Source organism: Crocuta crocuta, unplaced genomic scaffold (assembly GCF_008692635.1).
Source record: "Crocuta crocuta isolate KB4526 unplaced genomic scaffold, BGI_CrCroc_1.0 scaffold457, whole genome shotgun sequence".
Taxonomy (NCBI): Eukaryota; Metazoa; Chordata; class Mammalia; order Carnivora; family Hyaenidae; genus Crocuta; species Crocuta crocuta.
The window spans coordinates 3,360,220-3,382,605 of NW_027531318.1; the positions used below are offsets into that span (position 1 = coordinate 3,360,220).

The following is a 22,386-nucleotide window of genomic DNA, read 5'->3' on the forward strand; positions in this document are numbered from 1 at the left end:
GCCACATCAGTGCTGCTGAAACTATTTTAAAGTTGCATGAAAATAGGTCTGCCCTCTGCTTTCAGTGTGCTTGCAATGATGCAAAGACAAACTGGAGTCACAGCCCATGTCCATGTGACAGTACATCCCAAATATGTAGTATCCAAATTGGTGCTGCTTCACAGCCTTCTCCCAATCAAACGTCCACTCACAGAGGCTCGGAGTGCAGACTCGGGCGCCAAAGAGGTTCCGCAAGAACGGCACACCACCTCTCCCTTTCCCTGCATATTTGGCTTCTTGGTGCTCAGCCCAGGGGAGAAGCTTTGAGTCACAGACCTGGAATGAAGAGTTGAAGGAAGGATTCATACATTCAGCCACTCTCCCTAACCTGGCTTTTTGTCACAGCAGGAGATGGCAACTTTATCTATTCCCAAGCCGACGAAAACCAGAAGGGCAAAGTGGCTCGTTTGGTGAGCCCTGTGGTTTATTCCCAGAACTCCGCCCACTGCATGACCTTCTGGTATCACATGTCTGGTTCACATGTGGGCACGCTGAGGGTCAAACTGCACTATCAGAAGCCAGAGGAGTATGACCAGTTAGTCTGGATGGCCATCGGACACCAAGGAGACCACTGGAAGGAAGGGCGTGTCCTACTCCACAAGTCTCTGAAGCTTTATCAGGTAAGCTCCCTTCCCCGGGTGGGAGGGCAGCACTTTCAGGGACACTGGGATAATGAGAAAATTATGGAAAAGAGGGGCGGGAATTATTCCAAACATGATTTCAGGAATTTCTCGAACCTGAGATTTTGCCGTAATCTTAGTAGCGTATTTCACAGTCTCCAACATTACAGGAATAGAACCAATTTGCTGAGAAAGGGGAGAATGCTACTCTATAATCTATTTCTGGCTGCCACAATGAACATTCCTTTGATTTGCTGCTATTCCCAGTTTAAAGTTTTGAGTTATAAAAAGAAAGTGTTAGAAGTTTGATGCCATCACTAGGCAGTTAACGTAGATTGATGTTCGAAGCGCATGCTTACGTGAAATTTCATGAATTTAATTTATGTGCCATAGACTGAACTGAACAAGCATTTGTAAACACTGCTATTCAGGACCAAACATTTCCATACTGTGAAAACGATCTCATTTTGTTAGGTGATTTTTGAAGGCGAAATCGGAAAAGGAAACCTTGGCGGGATTGCAGTGGATGACATTAGTATTAATAACCACATTTCACAAGAGGACTGTGCAAGTAAGTATGAAGTGCTATAGAAACCAGACGCACTTGCCCAGGGCACAATTATTTTCGTGTGATGGTCTTGGTCTTACTGATTTAGACCTAGAATTTCAATGTGGGCTATAGGCACATCATGTGAAATGCGTATTTTGATACAACAGGGCATTAAATCAGGTCAGTTTACCTTTAGCTACCCCCTTTCCTAACCTAGTTCATTTAGTGTCTGATTGTACCTGCAAAACCACATAAATAATGTGGAATCCAAAAACCATAGCTCAGAAGAAAGACTCACAGCTTACAGGCTATATATACCATGCCAAAACATTTTGATGAAAAGCGGAAAACTCAGACATCTGGATAATTCCAAATATCTGAGTATATAAACAAAACAGCAGGCCGTTGAAAATTTTGAGCACAGTGAACTTAATTAAGATTACATTTTTAATGAATCATAGAAGCTATAATTCTTTGCTTTATTACAAATAAGTAGATGTTTCTGACTCTAAAAATAGTGGAAATGACTCAAGAGAATAAATGAAATTTTGAGACTTCGCCTAGTATTAGAGTTTATGGTTTTTATTGGTCTGGATGTATAGATGAAAGTTGACATAGAAAACCAATTCATATTCCCTGGTTCTTGATATGTAATTATAAATAGAATCACTAATGGCAATGTAATAGCACAGTAATTAGTCTTAAGCTCCATTTGCCACACTTAAACTTTTGCTATATATCATATAATAGGATGTTAATTATAACAAAATGGAATAAGCCTATTGGGCAAATTTAAGACAAAGGGGGCCTGTTGGCTGTAATGGGTTTTTGGTCATTTCAGCAATTTACAAAGCTTTTATTATGCAATATATTGAATATATGTAATCCTAAAGTGACAATAATTTGATATGGTCAATTAAAGAAATCGGGGGAAAAGAGCAGTGAATAAAGATCTGCTTTTTTGTACTATGTAAGGAAATCTATTTAATGCCATACTATTTAACAGGTCTTCACAAGAAATGCTAAGACTTAATATTTCAGTTGCAATTACTCTACAGGTTTCCCACATTCAAGTCTATACTGCTGTTAAAATATGTATTTCAGGGGTGCCTGGGTGGCTCAGTTGGTTAAGCATTCCAGCTTCAGCTCACGTCATAATCTTATAGTTTGTGAGTTCAAGCCCTGTGTCGGTCTCTGTGCTGCCAGCTCAGAGCCTGGAGCCTGCTTCAGATTCTGTCTCCCTCTCTCTCTCTCTGCCCCTCCCCTGCTCATACTCTGTCTCTGTCTCTGTCTCTGTCTCTGTCTCTGTCTCTGTCTCTCTCTCTCACACAAATAAATAAACATTTTTAAAAAATATGCATTTCATGCAGTTACACAGGCTTTCCTATTCCAAGATGAGAATTGTTTTTAGAATGTGAGAGTAAACTCCCTAAAGCAAAGAAATCAAATTTAATTCCATTCAGCAAGTTTTAATGGACTGCATATTGTATGCAAAGCAGCATCCAAGTGCTCCGTTGAATATATAGAGGATTTAAGACAATTCTGTGGGCTTTCTTCTTTCATGTGACTGGTCCACATGCCTGTAGTTGTTATAAGGCATTGTACTCAGAAAATCACAACTAAAGCACTGTCAGAATACTTTATGTTGCTGTCATGATAAAAAGATATAAGATAATTGTATAATTATTCATCAAATATATATCCTTGAATATTTAGCTATGGATGCTATGAGACTAACAGCTATTTATTGGTTATCCACACATTTATGCAACAACTATTTATTGAGGCACCTTTTATGTTCTGGACACTATTGTAAATGTTGGGAATATAGCAGTGAATAAAGTACTCAGAACTCCCCACCTCCTACTCAAAACTACATGGGCTACTGGGACTCTTCCTCCAGAGGTTTTTTGTTTGTTTCTTTGTTTTTGTTTTGTTTAGTTTTGTTGGTAAGACACAGGACACAGTCTCTTGCCTCAAAGAGCTAGGAAACAGTTACCTACAAAAGCCAGGATGGTAGCCATGTACACAACTCCACTACTGTTTCCTATTTTCATCAAATTTCCCCCACACTCCAGGTGCCAAAACCATCACCCTCCACTCTTCTCTTAAAACAACCTGAATCGCTGTGGTACCTGGGTTTCGATGTGACACAGATATCCCAGTCATTTGACATTGCCTCTCCATTGTTCTATAGTTACGTGGTAGGGTGGGATTGGACTAAAAACCCCCAAGTATATAAAGCAAAACCATTAGTGTGAGGTAGGGGTGTGTGTGTGTGTGTGTGTGAAGGTTTATGTAGTTTGTGTGTATTAACTTTTGTTGGCAGTTCAAATATCTCTTTCGATTTTGTTTCACTTGTCAGAACCGGCAGACCTGGATAAAAGGAACCCAGAAAATAAAATTGATGAAACAGGTAAATTTTTCTTGCTGACCAATTTTTTTTTTTAATTTACTATGGCTTTCATGGTAAATTTTATGAAGCAACTTTCCGGAAGTTTAGTGCAGCGGTATATCAAAGCAGTTCAAATAAAATAAACATCTCTGCCCAGGGTGCTGCTCAGAGTGCTCACTTCTAAGCTGCCAGAGGTCTAGAGAAGCTTGGGGGAGTGGCTGAGCCCTGGGGGCGTGTGCCTGCCCTGCCCTGTCTGAGCTGGAAGAGCCCCTTGAGCATAACCACATGAAACACTCTCACTTTACAACTGTAGAAGTAGGAAATCGGTGAAGACTACGATCTACCCAGAGACAAGGGCTGATTTTCACACGATAATTTGAAGCCAACCTAAATTCTTGCCTGGTTGATATCCAGACATGATGTTTAAAAACTGGAGCCCAATTTTTGTGATAAGCTGTTGTGTTTCAGCCATCCGTTTGCCTCATCTTCTACATGGGAACCCTAACTTTGTGCTTAATGAAGACAGTGATGTGGATGAAGATGATGATGATGATGATGATTGATGATGATGGCAAGGACTTATCGAGGAGCTAGTATGACCCACACACTTTACATATGTATCTTCTATGCTCTCTAAAGCGTATTCATTCTCGTTTTGGAGATGAGGTGACTGAAACTCAGATCAGTGATTTGCCTTTAAGTAGCACAGTTAATTGGGTGGTAGTCTTGGACCTTATACCAATTAATCTAAAAATGTGTGTTTTCCTTGATTACTTTGTAGTCAAATACAAGACATTTGATCAGAGTTGGGCCTCGCCTGGTGCTATCTTATTTCTAGAAGCTTCTGTACGTCCCAGCCAGCAGTTGTGGGTTGTTGGACACTTGCCCCGGCATCACTCACAGCTGTTGCCAGCAGTTCTGTGTCCTGTCCATCAGCATCAGCACCTGTTGCCTGTAGAAATGTGGACTGGCTATAGTCAGACTTGGACTTGATAGACACAGATAAATATGGCACTATACTATGCCGTTAGTAACATTAACACGCAGCTCATTTAGTTTAGTTACATAGCCCACACTGAGATGTAAACTTTATTAGAGGTTGTTTCAAAACAATGTTTCAAGGGAGAGAATATTAATATGCCCCAAGGCTTGTTTTCCCCTGTTTAGGGAGTTGCATCTCATATTTTTAGTTTTCTTTGATTGGAATCTTTGTTGATCAGAACACCATTAAGTAAACACTGCATGTTGTGCATTAACATTTTAGTCTCATTTCTAGTACCACATAATTAGGCTCAGAGCTCCCATGTTAATAATTTCTCATGTTCCACTCTAAAGAAAACATTTCCCCAGTGACTGAGCTGCAGAGCAGAATAACTGTCTCCAGTGAAACCACCAACGCTGCAAAGATGCTGATTATTAACTGTGTTCCAGTCAGCACAACACGGACACAATCTCTAGCTCTGAGCCATAACCCATTTGAAATGTCAGCAGCAAGCATCCCCTTTGTCCTGAAAGCTTCCTCCTTCTTGAGTGAAACCACAGTCAACTTGGGGGGATTCTGTCTGACTTGAGGATTTTACATGTGGAGGAACAAACATGTGTGTAAACGATGCCCAGACATGCTGGAAACAGCGCCACATGAAAGGGCAGCTTGGAAGGTTTCCTTGTGTCTGGTTTGGAGATTAGGCAAATGCACAGGGCATGGTCAAATCCCCCCACTGGACAATTGTGTGACTAAGCATTTTGCAGAGCTTGATGATCACATATCTGACCAGGGACTGTAAACACAGATTACCATTTAGTACAAATGGTGGGCTTTGCGAAATCTGAATGCAATTAGAACATAACCCTCACTGTATGTCCAGAATCAGTTACTTCCATGTGCCGAGCTATCAGAATCACAGCACCGACTCCCCAGGACCCTCCCCTCCCATACCTTGATTCTAAATCTTGGTGTTTCCTGGCCATGGGGGAGCCAAATCCCACCTCAGAGACCACCCACAGGCCCTTGAGAGAGGACAGACAAAACTGGAGCATGGGATTTGCTTTTTCTCTCCTTTTTGTCTATTCTTCTGTCCACTTTCATCTGGTATGTTGGCAGTGCTCACGGGGCCAATTGTTCTTCTTCCCTAGGGAGCACCCCAGGCTATGAAGGCACAGGAGAAGGCGATGAGAACATCTCCAGGAAACCGGGCAACGTGTTGAAGACCTTGGATCCCATCCTCATTACCATCATAGCCATGAGCGCCCTGGGCGTCCTCCTGGGTGCCGTGTGTGGGGTCGTGCTGTACTGTGCCTGTTGGCACAACGGCATGTCTGAAAGAAACTTATCTGCCCTGGAGAACTACAACTTTGAACTCGTGGATGGTGTGAAGTTGAAAAAGGACAAACTGAATACACAGAGTACTTATTCTGAGGCATGAAGGCAGACAGATGAAAAGACAAGTCAGAGAATTGAAGGGGAAGGACGTAACTTGAACGTGCTGGGGAACCTGTTGTTGATCTCTCTCACTGTACAGGCTGGGAAGTGCGTTGATGACGCTGAGCCAGGCTTTTCTCAGGAGCATCCATGAGTACGGCCGACAGACATGAACAAGTTAGCTGTGTTCGCAATCGGAATCATGTACAGTCAGTTTTTTCTGTTGGTTTCATTTGAATAATCCAATGCTGGTGTTGAGACCAAGTATGAATGACTTAATGATTCATTTCGACTCTCCCTCCCCATTCTGTCTCCTCTTCCTTTTACGGATTCTTTTCGGAAACTGTGCAAAATCCAAGATGCTGGCACCAAGTGTATTCAGTGGGGCCCTTTTGATGGACATGCTACCTGTAGCCCAGTGCCCAGAATATATTAGAATAACCGCACTTCAGTGGACTCCTGAAGCTGTACTTGTGTATAATTGCCCACGTCGTGCATAGGCAAAGAAGGATTAGGATGTTTTATGTTAAAGTGCTGTAGCCTCAGTACCAGTATAGTGTGTCAGCTCTGTTTACAAAGCAATACCGTCAAAGTTTCTTGATGTTTTCCAGTGTTGTACTAAACCTCGTGCTTGTGAACTCCATACAAGAAACCGTGCCATCACCAAACACTGCTGGCAACGTGTACTGCCGACAACCGCAACGAAAAATCCTTGGCACTGGCTAGTCTATGTCCTCTCAAGTGCCTTTTTGTTTGTACTGGTTCTCATTGTGTTACATTAACAACCCACTCTGTTTCTCGCTGGTAAGAGCCCTACTCTTTAATCAAACCCTGGTGGCCCACTGACTAAGAAGAAAGTATATTTTAGTGTGAGATGTCAGCCCCCGGGAAGGCAAGGGCTTCGAAGATTTGGCAATGTGGCTTAATTGTTCTGCTTTTTCCGTAGTTCAATTTCATGTCTCTTGACCCTTTTGTATAAAGCTGCAATATTCTCTCTTATTGGTCTTTCATATGGAATGTATTTTCAAATGTAAACTCTTTCTCTCCTCTCTCTCTCTCTCTCTGGCTTTCTCTCTCTCTGTCTCTCTCTGTCTTTTTTCTCTCTTAGAATTTAAGCATTTGCCATTGTCCAGAAAAGAAACTTGCAGCTTTAACCTGCTGGTAATGGCAAGCAATTTTGCTAGACTTTATGTTTAAAAATAAATAAATAAGGGAAATTCCTAACTTTGCCCTCCAAAGTCTAACTTTGGTTTTCTTGTTAACTGGTTAAAGTGACAGTATCTTTTTTCCTTAAGCCATTTGTCTGTCTGCTCCAATCAAAATGATCTGAGATAGGAATGTTTGCATTTAATAGAGTGAGAAGCTGAGGGAAGAAGTAATACTAATTGGCTTTCAGGTGAGACCCAAAGGAAGGACTGAATACAATTCACCAAATATCCAAAAATAAGAGATTTTTACATCCTAATACGCAAAATGACCCTTGAAAAACCTCTTGTTTTGCTATTGAATCAGACAAGGGAAGTGGAAGAAAGAACAGTTAATTTAAGAAAGTGACTATAAATCTGGTGCCTGGGGTGAAGTATTTTAAGATAAGATGGGAAAGAAAATGAGTAAAGTCAAAACAAATCTTTAAAAACATCCATTCAGCAGCAACTCTGAAAAAACAGAGACTTGAATGAATGCACCTAGAAACTTCCAGTGGCTCACAAAGAAAAAGCCTACCTTGGGGCTGGTAAGACAGAAGCTAGAACAACAGCACAGAGACGTAATTATCAGACAGCATGCAAATTAATCCAAAGAAGCTATGGTTGTTTTCAGTGTAGTTGTATCAGGCCCCAGTGCACAGAAGAACTTTTAGATTTCCTCCTTACATTGCTCGAGCTCTCATTCAGATGCATTTGTGGGAGTCACATTTGCATCATGGATGGGTCAGTCCATTCATCTTGGTTTAATTGGATTATGAATGTCTTTTGTTTCCAGGAAAGTATCAATCACTATGAAAAAAGAATAGATTTTTATTCCCAAAGGCATTCGTTCAGTTGTTACAATCATACCAGGATGAAAGCACCAAGACCTGGTTTTGTGTGTGTGTGTGTGTGTGTGTGTGTGTTTTTTTTAAGGCAACAGATTTAGTTGTCCTTAGCCAAGGAAAAATGATACTGCAACTTTAAATTTTAAAGTATCTTGCACTGATAAATATATTTAAAAATTATATGTTTATAAAGTTATTAATTTGTAAAGGCAGTGTTACAAAATGTTCAGTTTATATTGTTTTAGATTGTTTCGTAATTTTTAAAGGTGTAAAATAACCTATTTTTTCTTTATTGAAATCTATAAGACTTTCTGTAGTAAAATGTTTTCATTTTACTGGTATATGATTGCTTCATGTTTTGTACCATCATAAAATTTTGTGCAAATTTTTTTTACAGAAATTTTTATTTTCTATGACAATATGACGCTTGTAAATTGTTGTTTCAAAATGAACAGCGAAGCCTTAACTTTCAATGACATTTGTATTCTCAGACACTGAGTAGCATAAAAACCACATAGAACTGAACTGTAACTTAGATCCAAACTATGACTACTACATTCCAAAGAAACAGTTGAATTAAACATTTTCATAAAACACCCACACCTGATGGCTTTTATTATATTAGCTTTGTTCTTGTTAAAGAAATTGGTATTATTCCAACATTGAATCACTTCCAAGATTTTTTAAAGTTCTTTTTCTTTTTTAAAAAAATTTTTTTGAAACTTATTTTACAGAGAGAGAGAGTGAGCTGGGGAGAGGGGCAGAGGGAGAGAGAGAGAGAGAGAGAGAGAGAGAGAATCCCAAGCAGGCTCCACACTCAGTGGAGCCTCACATGGGGCTCCATCCCACGACCCTGGGATCATGACCTGAGCCAAAATCAAGAGTCAGTCACCCAACTGACTGAGACACCGAGATGCCCCTAAAGTTCTTTTTTTTTTTTAAAAGTATATCCTAAAAGGAAGAGAAGGTTAAGAAGACATATACTAAAGTAGAATACTGACCCAAATTGGACACTGTCAGGATAAGGAATATAGAAAGCCTTATACAAAGAAAGAAATTTTTCAAACCCAAATTTTATGTCAAATGCTCTTTATTCCATTTGGTAAATATTTTTTAATGAAATTCACAAATATCTGTTGGTAAGTTTTGTTTTTATAGAAAGTAGGTAATAAACTGACAGAGTTTATGCATGTGCCTATGTAGGTGTAAGGCAAAGTTGAGCAAGATATTACAACTGGGCATTTGCTAATTCTTAGGAAAATTTCTATTCCATATGAGACCAAAATAATAGTAATAGTAATAATAATAACAGCAAAAACAAAGCAACAGAAGTGCTAAGCCAAAGCATGCTGAGTTAGGACCCTTTACAAACTTCTTCCAACAACCCTACTGTCCACAGACCAACAATCCTTTTTTTACCATCCTCTGATTAGAGGGAAATTTGAAAACATAGGAACTTCTTGAGAAGCAGACTGCTCTGCACAGTTCTTTGCATGGAATCAATATTCCTGCTTCTCTGGACATTTTTGCCTTTTGCATCTTCCAGGATTTATCCAAGAGTAGGACATTTTCCCTATTGAGGGGCTTCTCAAGTCTCTCTGCATGGAAGAGAGAGACAGTGCTGGGTAATCACTTCACCAAAGTTAAATTCTACCTACCTTCAGGGATGTTTCCAGGAAACATGATGACTTGCAAGGGGTCTATCAGAATTCATCTAGAGATGCTTTCTGAAAAATGCTAAATGCCCTCAATTAATATTCTCTCTAGTTCATGTTTAAGAAGGCCTTAAACATAGATGTTTTTCACCCTGTTGTCACCCCTGGTTAGCTGCTAGGCTAGGTCCTTCTTGCTGGATTTAACGAGCTACATCACTCTACGATACTTCTCAAAATCAGGAATTAAATGTATCATGAGGGTTGAAACACTTAAAGCATGAAAATTATTTATTGTTCCATCTCCTGTCTTCCTTAATAACTTATTAATTGCCACTTGGGCTGAATTGCACTGGGTCTTTTTGCAAATCAAATGGATTTTGTAACATTCCATAATGTTTCTGCTTCCCAATGGTAATTATAACTGTTGTGTTGCATTAAAAAGCAGTTCTGCTAAGCATTAGTCCTATTTCCCTAAACTATATCCACTAAGGGATCTTTAGCAGGTTTTCAACTTGGAGGTTGAGAGGGAGTAAAGGGAGCCCCAAAGTAAGTAGAACTGAGCATCAAAAGCGGGTAAGACTAGACTAATAACCTTTTTAAAAACCTGTCCCAATGAAACATTGCAGTATGATACAAATGAGAGCATCACATTATCGTATTGCATGCAACGTGTTAGCAATAAAGATCCTCTTAGCCAATTCTATCATTTTAGGAGGAAAGGAGTAAACTCATATTCACCAGGATTTTCTATGGTAATGTCATTGTACTGCTTTTTATTGAAAACATTAGCTATTTTCACAGCAGCTCTGTGAGGTAAGCTTTGCAATATTATTCCACCTTATAAACGAGGAATCCAAAGTTTAGGAAGGTTGAGCGATGAGTTCAGTATGTCTCTTATCTCATCTCCCCTTCCATTCCTCCTACCATCTCACATAGAGGCCTTGCTACTCAAAGTGTAGCCCAAGAATCAGCATCAATAGTGGCATCACATATTAGACCTGCAGAATCTCAGGCCATACCCCAGACACACGGAGTCATTTTAACAATATCCCCAGGATGACCTGTATTCCCATCCATTCAGGTTTGAGAAGTGCCAACATAGTCTGCAGTTAATGCGAAGCCAGGTGTGTGAGAGTTCGTCTCACTTCCTGTGGTGATTTTGAGACACTCAAAGATAGGGAAAGTATATATGCCGGCAGGCATATATTTTTAGACGAGTCTGGAAAACACAAAGTAAAATTAGCAAATGGGCAATCCCACTCAGAACCACATTGTGGCTATCCTGTCTGATTGTTCCAGAGGGACCTACACATAGGCTTTTCTGAGACTGCAGAAATAATGCTGATGAAGTATTTTGCTGGGCAAAACTTTTAAAGTGCTATAGAGCACAGCAAATACTCTACTCATCAGAGTAAAATCAGGGTAAAAAATGAGGACTGGTTTGTGAAGAGCCAAATCCTTCTACCCAAAGAAGTTGCCTTATTTATTCAAAACACAGTTTACTACTTTAGAAAGATGTTAAAATCCTGAATGGTAAAACAACTAGACTGAACTGTATTTAAATTTTTTTAATGTTTTTATTTATTTCTGAGAGAGAGAAACAGTGTGAAAAGGGGAGGGTCAGAGAGAGAAGGAGACACAGAATCCGAAACAGGCTTCAGGATCTGAGCTAGCTGTCAGCACAGAGTTGTTGTTTTTTTAATGTTTTTATTTATTTATGAGAGATAGACTGAACCCTATTTAATCTTTCTTTGATGATTTCTAATCTTGTTCCTTAAGGTCCTTGTTACACGTAATAGAGCTTCATTGTCAAATAGTGACTCTTGAACAAGGTTTTCCTCTAGAGAGATTGTCTCTCATCTGTTCAGTTGAATGGAACAGTACCTATTATGATATAAGAGTTTAAGAAACATGTAACACTTATAAGTACCTACTTGTATTACTGCCCTGTTAGTGGTGTTGGGAAGCTGCTTGCCCTGGTAGAGTGTGACACTGGGATTGGACATGCTGTCCTGTAAAGAGCTGCTGAGTATCACCCTTGCACTTCTCGAATGAGATATCTTTCCTGGATGGAAAGCAGGTCCTGGTCCATCATGATGCTCCTTTCAGAGATTCAGACATTCCCCCTCCCAGTCCATCATTTCTGACATATGCTAATGCCACACCCTTCTTCAAGGCCCCATCATCATCCTGCAAGGATGTGGTGCTGGCGGTGCTAACAATCTTGATGTAATCCAGTTGGGAAACCATGCCATTGTTAATGTGAGCTATCCTTTCTCTAATTTTGTCCAACTTCTGAAAATCATTAATGTTGATTAAATTGCTTCTTGACTTTGAATATGTGATATCTTTAAAGCAAATTCAACAATTATCCTCAGATTTTTTTTTTTTTTTTTTTTTTTTTTTTTTTTTTCTTTTTTTTTTTTTTTTTTTTTNTTTTCTCCGTATTTTTTTTTTTTTTTTTTTTTTTGGTAATTTTTCTGCTATGATTCAAGCCCTCCATCTAAAAGATCTTGTTTTTGGAGTCAAACATAATGTTTGTTGCAGCAGCGTTTAATTCTCTATGTATGTAAGCCACCTAAATTGCTGTTAGTTGTAAGAAGAAATACTCTTTCTGGCATCCAGATAACAAATCATCCCTTTGATTTAGTTTCATCTATTGATTAGGAGGTTTGGGTGGGTGGAGAGGCCCAGGAAGTGGCACCAGTTCCATCTTTTCCCTGTTCCCTAAGCACATGGAGCTAAGACATCAGATATTTGTGCTTCAGCTAATGAATGAGTACATGGTGGCATCTACTTTGCATAAACTTCTTAACTCCTTATCATCATAACTACTACAATTTCTTGAATGTTTACTGTGTACCAAACTTCACTAGACGCTTCAATTAGTCCTTAAAACAACCTTATTATGATTTAAAGTTATAAAATAACTCCAGTGAGGCTGAGAAATATAATTAATACCACACAATTAGTTAGTAAGTGGCATTTCCAAGACACAAACCCAGATCTGTCCACATTCCAAATGCTACTCTAAGCTACTTCCTTAGCTGAAGGAAAGGTCTTTTTGCTATCAATGTCATTTGTTACAGGAATGTTCTGGAATGAATGGAACTGTGATCTCACTTTACTATTGGGCTGGGTGTTAGCTTGAAACTAGGCTATGCAGTGGTAAGAAATAAACTCCCGAGTACCACAGGCTTAACACATAAAGGGATATATTTCACTCATACAAAAGCTACTGTGAATCAGGTAGCTATGCAGGACACTTCTGTTCCAAGATGTGACTCAAGTGTCTGGGCTGTTTGCCACTGACTGCAATGCCAACCAGAAAAATGGGGCTTCAAGTCTCCATACAAGAGAAGATTAGAAATTTGTTCACTGTCTCTTTAGTACTATAGGCTGGGATTGGCACATGGCCCTAATTTTAAGCGTTCTGAGAAGAGCGGGAAAACACATGTATACTCAAGGAGTAGGAGGTGTCTCTGCCACAACTGAGAAGGGCAAAACCACACTCTTACTGTAGAAGGGAACTGAGATTATTCACTATGCCTGCCTCATGGGGAAGTGAGGTCTTTCAGACTGGAAACCAATCATAACTTAGGGAGAGAAATAACCAAGGATGAGCAGTCACATGAGATGAGATGGCTTATGTCAAAGATGAGACTCCTGGGGTACCTGGGTGGCTCAGTTGGTTGAGCATCCAACTCTGGATTTTGGTTCAGGTCATGATCCCAGGGTTGTGGGATTGGGCCCTTCATTGGGCTCTGTGTTGAGCATGGAGCCTGCTTAAGATTCTTTCTCGCTCTCTCTCCTTCTGCCCCTCCCCCCTGCTCTTGTCCTCAAGCACTCTCTCTCTATATATAAAATAAAATAGGAGGGAGGAGATGGCAGAGCAGCATGGAAGCTTTTTTGCATCTCTCATCCCTTAAATACAGCCAGATCAACACTAAACCATCTTGCACACCTAGAAAACTGATTTTAGGATTAACACAACAATCTGCACAACTTGAGCCAGAGAACTCAGCAGGTACATGGCATGGAGAAGTGAATTGGGGGAGAGAGAAGCTTCAGAAGGCAGGGAGACAGGATGGAGAGAGGATGGAGACAGGGAGAGAGAATGAAAGCAGCTACAGAGAAAAGAAAGAGTATGCAAGGGACTGAACAAAAATGGGACAAAAGAGAAAGGAGAGGGTTTAAATTCCATTAAGAATTCTGTTCTAGAAACAGGGGAAATGAAGTGTCTGAAAATCCACAGCTCACTACCTGGTGGAACTCTGGTGTGAAGGCAAATCCCCAGGAGCAGACAGGGAGGTCCTCAGGGTCCTCAGGCCACATGGGGAAAGGCGATTTTCCTGCTGGGAAGACATTTGGTAGAGACTGTGTTGCCATCCCACAGCCAAAGGTCTCAGCAGACCCTGGAGAACAACACATTTGCTAGTGTTGGGTCAAGGATGTTAAGGGGGAAGCCTGGTGCCAGATGTGTGTTGTGATTTTCCATAATCCCTGAAACACTGCTGCCACATGATCACATGAACTTTTTCTGGGGCAGGCTGACACCCAGTCGCAGTGTCTGGGCATCAGCAGCAGCATGGTCCCGCAAACATTACTGGCTGGGGCTGGCACCCAGCCATTGCTCCGTGAGACCCTCCCCCAGAAGGTCTGAGAAGATCAGACCAGCAATCCCTCAGAAGTGAGGGGTTGGGAAACAGACACATCTGAGATAACCTCAGGAGGGAGGTACCATCTAGCAACCAGCTTGGTCATGGACAGTGTAAAAGCTGGGAGTGGATGGAAGCCAGAGACAAAGGAGCGGTGCACGATTGCTGGTCAGGAAGAGCACAGAGTTCTGATACTAGAGACTGCATAGCTGGGTGACACCATTTTTACCCCTCCCATGCATGCACATGCACACCTACATGTACCACTACAATCCACCCCAGTAAGCTAAACAGGGCCATCTAGTGGACAATGAACCATTACACTAAGCCCTCCCAACCGAGTCAACCTTGCTCTTCACTCTTCAAGAACACCACAAGTCTCTCAGTCTGCTTAGTTTATGGACTATAAGGTGTTTCATAGTTTTACTTCTAGAAGAAACCGATGTAATTTCAATTGTATTTCAGTCTGTTTGCTGGTCCATCTATTCAATTTTTTTCTTTTCTTATTCTTGAAGACAGAAAGAAAAATTTATTTTTATTTTCCATTTTTATTAAAAATATTTTTCTTTAATTTTTTTATACTATATATTTTTTACTTTTTTTGTAAATTTTTCTAATTCTATTTTACTTCCATCATTTCATTTTATTCTATATCATTGTATTCATTTTTCTCAAATATTCTTTTTCTTTTCTTATCTTTCCCTTTTTTCCCTAATCTATCAAGTTCCTTTCAACAACCAGACCAAAACACACCTAGGCCCTAGCATTCTTTATTTGATTTTTTTCAGGTGTTGTTTTTAATTTTTAAATTTTAATTATTATTACCTTGTTAATTCTTTTTCCTCCTTCAAAATGATGAAATGAAGGCATTTACCCCCCAAAAGAAAGAACAGGAAGAAATGACAGCCAGAAACTTAACACAGATACAAGCAAGATGTCTCGACCAGAATTTAGAATCACGAAATAAATATACTAGCTGGGGTTGAAAACAGATTAGAATTTCTTTCTGCAGAGATAAAAGCTAGTTAAGGATGAAGTAAAACATGCTCTAACTGACCTGTAATCTCGAATGGATGCCACAACGGCAAGGATGGATGAAGCAGAGCAGTGAATCAGCAATATAGAGGACAAACTTATGGAGAACAAACAATAAAGCAGAAAAAAAAAATAGGGAGACTAAGGCAAAAGAGTATGATTTAAGAATTAGAGAAATCAGTGACTCATTAAAAGGAACAATATCAAAATCATAGGGGTCCCATAAGATGAAGAGAGAGAAAAAGGGGTAGAAGGGTTATGTTAAAAATCATAGCAGAAAACCTTCCCAATCTGGGGAAGGACACAGACATTAAAATCCAGGAAGCACAGAGGACTCCCACAAGATTCAACCAAAAGGGACCATCAATAAGGCATATCATAGTTAAATTCACAAAATACTCAGGCAAGGAAAGAATCATAAAAGCAGCAAGGGGGAAAAAATCCTTAACCTACAAAGGGAGACAGATCAGGTTTGTAGCAGACTTACCCACAGAAACTTGGCAGGCCAGAAAGGAGTGGCAGGATATACTCAATGTGCTCAATCGGAAAAATGTGCAGCCAAGAATTCTTTATCCAGCAAGGCTGTCATTCTAAATACAAGGAGACCAGAAAAGTTTCCCAGACCAAAATAATTAAAGGAGTTTGTGACCACTAAACCAGCCCTGCAAGAAAAAGTGAAAAAAAAGGAGGTGCGAAAAAGTGAAAAAAAAGGAAAGGAAAAGAAAGGAAAGGAGAGGAGAGGAGAGGGTTGGAGAGGAGAGGAGAGGAGAGAAAGAAAGAGACCAAAAGCAACAAAGACTAGAAAGGAACAGAGAACACCACCAGAAACTCCAACTCTAGAGGCAACATAATGGCAATAATTCATATCTTTCAGTACTCACTCTAAACATCAGTGGTCTAAATTCTCCAATCAAAAGACATAAAGTAACAGAATGGATAAGAAAACAAGATCCATCTATATGCTGTTTACAAGAGACCCACTTTAGACCTAAAGACATCTTCAGACTGAAAGTAAGGGGATGGAGAACCATCTATTATGCTAATGGTCACCAAATGAAAGCTGGAGTAGCCATACTTATATCAGACTATCTAGACTTTAAAATAAAGACTGTAACAAGAGATGAAGAAGGGCATTCTACCATAATTAAGGGGTCTATCCACCAAGACGATCTAACAATTGTAAACGTTTATTCTCCAAATATTGTAGCACCCAAATATATAAATCAATTAATCAAAAACATAAAGAAACTCATTGATAATAGTAGGAGACTTCAACACCCCACTTACATCAATGGATAGATCATCTAAACAGAAAATCAAACAATGGCTTTGAATGACACACTGGAATGGGTGGACCTAACAGATATATTCCGAATATTTCATCCTACACACAATCTTCTCCAGTGCACATGAAACATTCTGCAGAATAGATCACATCCTGGGACACAAATCAGCCCTCAAAACGTACAAAAAGATCAAGATCATATCATGCATATTTTCAGGCACAACACTATGAAGCTCGAAATCAACCACAAGAAAAATGTAGATAGATAACAAGTACTTGGAGACTAAAGGACATCCTACTAAAGAATGAATGGGCTAGGGGTGCCTGGGTGGCTTAGTTGGTTAAGCATCCGACTTTTGCTTAGGTCATGATCTCGCGGTTCGTGGGTTCGAGCCCCACGTCGGGCTCTGTGCTGACTGCCAGCTCAGAGCCTAGAGCCTGTTTCAGAGACTGTGATTCCCTCTCCCTCTGACCCTCCCCTGCTCACGCTGTCTCTTTCTCTCTCTCCTAGAAATAAATAAAAACATTAAAAAAAAATGAATGGGCTAAATAAGAAGTTAAAGAGGAAATTAAAAAGTACATGGAAGTCAATGAAATGATAACCACAACCCAAACCCCTGGAACACAGCAAAGGTAGTCATAAGAGGGAAGTATATAGCAATCCAGGCCTTCCTAAAGAAGGAAGAAAAGTCTCAGATACACAACCTAACACTGCACTTTAAAGAGCTGGAAAAAGAACAGCAAATAAAACCCAAAATTAGTAGAAGACAGGAAATAATAAATATTAGGGCAGAAATCAATGCTATCAAAACCAAACCAAACCAAACAATAACAACGACAACAACAACAACAACAACAACAACAAACAGTAGAACATATCAGTGAGGCCAGAACCTGGTTCTTTGGAAGAATTAAAAAATTGATAAACCCCTAGCAAGTTTGATCAAAAAGAAGGAAAGGACCCAAATAAATAAAATCAAGAATGAAAGAGGAGAGATCACAACCAAAACAGCAGAAATACAAACAATAATAAAAGAATATTATGAACAATTATATGCCAATAAATGGGCAATCTGGAAGAAATGGACAAATTCCTAGAAACATATAAACTACCAAAACTGAAACAGGAAGAAATAGAAAATTTGAACAGACTCATAACAGGTAAAGATATCGAATTAGTAATCAAAAATCTCTCAAAAAACAAGAGTCCAAGGCCAGATGGCCTTCCAGGGGGATTCTACCAAACATTTAAAGAAGAGTTAACACCCTTCTCTTGAAACTGTTCCAAAAAATAGAAATGGAAGGAAAACTTCCAAACTCTTTCTGTGAAAGACAGTTACCTTGATCCAAAACCAGACAAAGACCCCACTAAAAAGGAGAACTATAGACCAATTTCCCTGATGAACATGGATGCAAAAATCATCAACAAGACGCTAGCTAACTGGAACCAACAATACATAAAAAAAATATAATCACAACCACCAAGTGAGATTTATACCTGGGATGCAGGGCTGGTTCAATACTCTCAAAGCAAGCAATGTGATACATCGCATCAATCAAAGAAAGGACAAGAACCATATGATCCTCTCAATAGATGCAAAGAAATCATTTGACAAAATACAACATCGTTTCTTGATAAAACCCCGTAAGAAAGTAGGGATAGAAGGGTCATACCTCAAGATCATAAAAGCTATATATGAAAGATCCACTGCTAATATCACCCTCAATGGAGAAAAACTGAGAGCTTTCCCCCTAAGGTCAGGAACAAGACAAGGATGTCCACTCTTGCCACTGTTATTCAACATAGTATTGGAAACCTTAGCCTCAGCAATCAGACAACACAAAGAAATAAAAGGCATCCAAATTAGCCAGGAGGAGGTCAACCTTTCACTCTTCACAGATGACATGATACTCTACATGGAAAACCCAAGAGTCCACCAAAAAACTGCTAGAACTGATCCATGAATTCAGCGAAGTCACAGGATACAAAATCAATGCACAAAAATTGGTTGCATTCCTATGCACCAATAATGAAACAACAGAAAGAGAAATCAAGGAATCGATCCCATATACAGCTGTACCAAAAAACATAAGAATAAATCTAACCAAAGAGGTGAAGAATCTATACACTGAAAACTATAGAAAGCTTGTGAAAGAAATTGAAAAAGACACACACAAAAAATGGAAAACTATTCCATGCTCCTGGTTAGGAACAAATATTGTTAAAATGTCAATACTACCCAAAGCAATCTCTATATTCAATGCAACCCATCAAAAACAACACCAGCATTCTTCATAGAGCTAGAACAAACAATCCTAAAATCTGTATGGAACCACAAAAGACCCCAAATAGCCAAAGCAATCTTGAAAAAAAAAGAAGCAAGGCTGGAGGCATCACAATTCTGGACTTCAAGCTGTATTACAAAGCTGTAATCATCAATACAGTATGGTACTGGCACAAAAACAGACACTCAGATCAATGGAACAGAATAGAGAACCCAGAAATGGACCCAGAAACATATGGCCAACTAATCTTTGACAAAGCAGGAAAGAATATCCAATGGAATAAAGACAGCCTATTCAGCAAATGGTGTTGGGAAAACTGGACAGCAACATGCAGAAAAATGGACCACTTTCTTACATCATACACAAAAATAAACTCAAAATGGATGAAATACCTAAATGGAAGACAGGAAGCCATCAAAATCCTAGAGGAGAAAGCAGACAAAAACATCTTTGACCTTGACCACAACAACTTCTTACTTGACATATCTCTGGAGGCAAGGGAAACAAAAGCAAAAATGAACTATTTGATGAACCTCATCAAAATACAAAGCTTCTGCACAGCAAAGGAAACAATCAGCAAAACTAAAAGGCAACTGACAGAATGGGAGAAGATATTTGCAAATGACATATCAGATAAAGGTTAGTATCCAAAATCTATACAGAATTTACCAAACTCAACACCCAGAAAACAAATAATCCAGTGAAGAAATGGGCAAAAGACATGAACAGACACTGCTCCAAAAAAAGACATCCAGATGACGAACCAACACATGAAAAAATGCTCAACATCACTCATCATCAGGGAAATACAAATCAAAACCATAGTGAGATATCACCTCACACCTGTCAGAATGGCTAACATTAACAACTCAGGCAACAACAGATGTTGGTGAGGATGCAGAGAAAGATCTCTTTTGCACTGCTGATGGGAATGCAAACTGGTGCAGCCACTCTGGAAAACACTATGGAGATTCCTCCAAAAATTAAAAATAGAACTACCCTACAACCCAGCAATTGCACTACTAGGTATTTATCCAAGGGATACAGGTATGCTTTTTAAAGTGGCACATGTACCCCAATGTTTATAGCAGCTTTATCGACAATAGCCAAAGTATGGAAGAGCCCAAATTTCCATCGATGAATGAATAGATAGAGAAGATGTGGTATATATATATATATATATATATANAGGGAGCAAAAATGATATAAAAACAGGGAGGGGACTGTTTTTAAGAGACTTTAAAATATAGAGAATGAACATAGGGTTGCTGGAGGGGTTGTGGGAGGGGTGATGGGCTAAACTGGTAAGAGGCATTAAGAAATGTACTCCTGAAATCATTATTGCACCATATGCTAAGTTGGATGTAAATTTAAAAATAAATAAATTATTAATTTAAAAAATTTTTAAATAAGATACAATAAAATAAATGAGACTCCTGAATATTGGATTAAGAGGGGCATCCTCCATATGGAGACAGGTCAAGAGACAGGAAGTGAGCAAACTGAATTTCATAAGGGCCTATGAAATTATTTCAAACCATTGGGTCCAGAGAATAAGGACCTTAGGAGGCAGTATGTGGGAGGTCTCTGTGAGTTTGGGGAAAAACTTTTATATTTCTCATACATTTTGTGTACTTCCATTTGATTTTCCTGTAATATTTAGTCATTTAGGTTTTAGTCATTTGGTACTAGTTAGCAATTTTTAAAGTCCCTACAGATCTCAACTCTTCAAATAGGAGAGAAGGAAAGGTTTTTGTTCATATATGACTCAAACATAAGCAAGGAAGGCAAACAATACCCAGCGCTCTGCCTCTCCCTTTCCACTGAAGTTCCCATCTTCACTCCCTATTATATTTATCACCTTACATTCATGTTATTATTTATCCACACTAAGCATGCAAATTTCATGAGGGCAGTGGTAAATATTTGTTGAATAAAGGAACCATGGTGAGAAGCTGGGAGAAGAGAATTTTGAAGGAAATGGGAAATGAAGAGACAAAGTTAGGGGTGGGCTTACGTTTTCTGGAGCAAGAACTTGGAGGGTTGGGACACCACAGTTTTTCTTAAAAGGGATTTCTTGGGGTGCCTGGGTGGCTCAGTCAGTTAAGTGTCTGACTTCGGCTCAGGTCATGATCTCACGGTTCGTGAGTTCCCACCCCACGTCGGGCTCTGTGCTGACAGCTGGCTCAGAGCCTGGAGCCTGCTTCGGATTCTGTGTCTCCCTCTCTCTCTGACCCTCCCCTGCTCACACTGTCTCTCTCTCTCTCTCTCTCTCTCAGAAATAAATAAAACATTTTTTAAAAATTTAAAAGGGATTTCTTTCACACCCTGCTTGTTATGGAATTTTTCAATAACCATATGTCATCTCCTCTAATATTTATGTCTTGCATAGAAACAAGCATTCCCCCTGCCTAAATTTCTTTTTCTTATTCCTACCCAAAGGCAATATCATTATCACATACAATTTATCACGTGAGAAATCACCCATGGTGTCTCATAGCAGCCCATCTAAAAACTTTGGGAGTATGAACTTTCTAGATACCCTATTGAAGATGCCGTACCAGGTTAGCTCTGTGGGATGCCAACATTAGAGATGAATTTGGAGAACACAGCTGGGCCACCTGCAGGATTAGTTAGGGAAGCAGACATCTTCCTTGAGTGATATTGATTGAGGATTATTGAAAGATTTCCAAAAACCTAGCTTTGACCCTGCTTCTGATACCAAAATAGAGATAAAGCATAAGCTAGTATTTTCTCTTCTCCCAAGATTTCATTTTACATGTAAAAATGATACTTTAAAATAATAAGACAGTGGTAGAGCTAGAAAAACAAGTACACTCACAGAATGGAAATGTTAAAGAAATCTAGGAAGATGGAAAACAAAGAAGACCTGGACCTTCTGAGTGAAAATAATGAATAATTTCAACCAGCCCACATGAATGCAGGGGAGAAAATTAAGAAAAGAGATAGACAGAGAATGCTGGAAAGGGGGTTATAACTAGTAAAAGAGAAAAGAGAAAAATTGTAATTAAAAACCCCCGTATCACAACCTTTCCCTCTCCAGATAACTATGAAAATGAGATTAAAGTTAGCAAAAATCAGTAAAAATAATCATTAAAAGCAACTAAAAATGGTAATAAAACCTATTTAATGGACTTTAAAGACTGAGACCAAACAATTAGAAAATTCTAGAGCAGCCAGGAACATGGGGATGGGAGGGTGGAATATAGCCTGGCTTCTCACCTGATTCGACCCTCAGAGGGATGCATCCAGGTGAATTGAAGACATATGAAGGATTCTCACTAACAGTGCCAAATATTGAGTTACACAAACTGAAAGGATGTTCTCATCTTCTTTCTTTTTTCAACTGAGAAATGGAAACTATTTTGGAAACTACTACCCAAAATAAAGG

The 22,386-nt window shown here is 39.3% G+C and overlaps 1 protein-coding gene across 4 annotated transcripts in view; it reads left to right on the top strand.

Annotated features, from left to right (window-relative positions):
* NRP1 (neuropilin 1) overlaps positions 1-9,268 on the top strand; it is a 138,619-nt gene extending 129,351 nt beyond the window's left edge. For 2 of the 4 annotated variants that reach the window (XM_077771764.1, XM_077771766.1), the window contains exons 14-17: positions 385-659; positions 1,134-1,230; positions 3,575-3,625; positions 5,738-9,268. In XM_077771764.1, coding sequence (XP_077627890.1) covers positions 385-659; positions 1,134-1,230; positions 3,575-3,625; positions 5,738-6,027 — 713 coding nt within the window. In that variant the 3' untranslated portion in view covers positions 6,028-9,268. The remainder of the gene's footprint in view (positions 1-384; positions 660-1,133; positions 1,231-3,574; positions 3,626-5,737) is intronic. The other 2 variants (XM_077771765.1, XM_077771767.1) reach the window with 1 other exon arrangement.
* The last annotated feature ends 13,118 nt before the right edge of the window (positions 9,269-22,386 follow it).